This window comes from Myotis davidii, unplaced genomic scaffold (genome assembly GCF_000327345.1).
Source record: "Myotis davidii unplaced genomic scaffold, ASM32734v1 scaffold1373, whole genome shotgun sequence".
NCBI classification, from domain to species: domain Eukaryota; kingdom Metazoa; phylum Chordata; class Mammalia; order Chiroptera; family Vespertilionidae; genus Myotis; species Myotis davidii.
Genome location: NW_006284614.1, coordinates 848786 through 851388, shown reverse-complemented (window position 1 = coordinate 851388; position 2603 = coordinate 848786). Strand labels below are relative to the sequence as shown.

General features: G+C 41.8%; 1 protein-coding gene across 1 annotated transcript in view; it reads left to right on the top strand.

Annotated features, from left to right (window-relative positions):
• The window catches only part of NDUFA9 (NADH:ubiquinone oxidoreductase subunit A9), a 44183-nt gene that overhangs the window by 9994 nt on the left and 31586 nt on the right, over positions 1-2603 (top strand). Inside the window, exon 3 of the mRNA XM_006754865.2 lies at positions 530-627. Within this exon, the coding sequence (XP_006754928.1) occupies positions 530-627 (98 nt within the window). The remainder of the gene's footprint in view (positions 1-529; positions 628-2603) is intronic.

Below are 2603 nucleotides of genomic sequence, written 5' to 3'. Positions count from 1 at the left end.
AGACCTCTATCCGATATAGTAAAAAGATAATATGCAAACTGACCCTAACAGCAGAAAGACTGGGAATGACTGGTCACTATGACACAAAATGACCACCAGGGGGCAGACGCTCCCTGGAGCTGCCCTCTGGTGGTCAGTGCACTCCTACATGGAGGAGCTCTGCTCAGCCACAAGCCAGGCTGATGGCTGCCAGTATAGCAGTGGTGGTGGGAGCCTCTCCTGCCTCCTCAGCAGCACTAAGGATGTCCGACTGCAGCTTAGGTCTTCTCCCCGCTGGCAAGTGAACATCCCCCGAGGGCTGCCGGGCTGCCAGAGGGATGTCTGATTGCCAGCTTAGGCCCAATCCCCTGGGGAGCAGACCTAAGCCAGCAGATGGTCATCCCCTGAGGGGTCCCAGACTGCGAGAGGGCACAGGCTGGGCTGAGGGACCCTACCCCCGATCCCCAGTGCACAAATTTTTGTGCATCGGGCTTCTAGTGTTTTCATATTATGTTAACATTGATCCTTTTCTCAATCCATTCTCTTTTAGGGCGTATGGGGTCACAGGTAATCATACCCTATCGGTGTGATACATATGACTACATGCACCTTCGTCCTATGGGTGACCTGGGCCAGATTATCTTTCTGGTAAGAGCCTGTATTACTGATTACACATGTAAATAACTGTGAGGTCATTTTTAGGAAAGAGAGGCAGTTAATAAAGCAGCAGTTTCATTCCAGCGTGGACCGAAGGCATCCTCTACTAGTATTCATCACAGGGCATTTTTGAAAACTTTAGTCTAGCAGTTGGTAAACTTTTCTGTAAAGGTCCAGATAGTAAATATTTTAGGCTTTGTGGGTCATAGGGTCTTTGCCATGATTACTCAGCTCTGCCCTTGTAACTCAAAAGCAGCTCTAGACAATATGTGAAGGAATAGGGGTGACTGTTCCAATAAAACTTTACTTACAAAGTTGAATTGTAGACTAGATTTGTCTGTGGGTCATAGATTGCCAACCCCTGCTCTAGACCTATGCTGTCCAATATGGTAATCACTAGTCACATATGGCTATTGAACACTTGAAATGTGGCTAGTCAGAATAGAGATGCACTGTTAACTGTAAAATACACCCCAGATTTCAAAAACGTAGTATGAAGAAAATATATATCAGGTTCTTCCTTTACACCAGTAGTTGCCAATGGGCAGAGGGTTGGGGAATGGGGTGGGGGAGACCCTTCAAGGGATGCTTAAAAATATGTGGGCCCTTTTGGTGTCTCAGTGACTGGAGATCTTGCTGGTTTATTAGGTAGGGGACAGAGATGCTAAATATCTTACAGTGCATAGGACAGTTCCTTTCCACAAAGAAATGGGCTGCCCAAAATGTCTGCAGTTTTCCTACTGAGAAACACTGGGCTTTGATGTTTGGGTCTACTGTTCTTTTAGCTAACTTTTTTTACTTTCATCATCATGCATGGAACTGAGCCTCTTCCATTTGCACATGTTCCCTTTTAAAAAAATATTTGGTAAATATCCTTAATATCTGATATTATTTTTATATAGATGATTTGTGATCTCTTTAAATATTGACTTATTTTTAAAGGCATTTTATTCTTTACTGAATGTTCATAAACTATATTTATATTGGAAATTTTGTGTTTCTAGAGTGTTTTTCTTTTCCAAAATCTTATTTTCAAATATCCTCTTGTTAATGTAGCTACAGGAGCTTAGCTTTTTTCTAGTTCTTTGTAACTTAAGATTATTAGTTACTTTGTCAATCCTCAAAATAAAAATATTACACAAGTATAGGTGAAATGCTGAAAGCTACTGGCTTGAAAATGTAGAGTCATTAGAATTGAGCTATATGACTTATTTCATTCTTTCCATAGATGCTTATTGAGTGTCTGCTGTGTGCCTGGAATTGAGCTAAGTTCTGAGCATATCTTGATGAACAAGTCCAGGGGGAGCTCACAGTCTTAGGGAATATAGACACTAAACACATAATTTTGAATAGAATAATGATTCTGAAAGGGGAAGTCCAGGGAAAGCAAAATTGATGGGGAGGGACTTCACTATGTTGTTATTGTTTATTTTTGAGAAGGATGGACCATATTGGGTGTGGGATTCTGATTTCTATGCTTCAGTTTCTGTTTGAAACTGCTCTCTGAATGGCTCCTTGGTCTGATTAGGGCTCTTGGGCCTGAGCCTTGGGAGTCTGGTTTCCTTTTTTTTCCTTCTCTCCAGTCCTCATTCTAGGGCCATTTATGCAGTTAATGCCTCAAACTCTTACACTCTTGAGTTACTTTATTTTTATTATTTTATTTTAATTTTTTAAAAAAATCTTTATTGTTGAAAGTATTACATATGCCCCCTTTTTTCCCATCTACTCCTCCAGCCCATCCCCGCCCTCACCACCCCACTCTCTGCGTCCCAGGGTTATGCATATGTGCATACAAGGTTTTTGGTTGATTACCTCCCACCGGCCACCCTCCCCCGCCTTCCCTCTAAGATTCTGGACTCTGTTCCTTGCTTCCATGTGACGCTGTTCATCAGTTTATTTTGTTAATTAGCTTCCATATATGAGTGAGATCATCTGATACTTGTCTTTGTGTGATTGACTTATTTCAC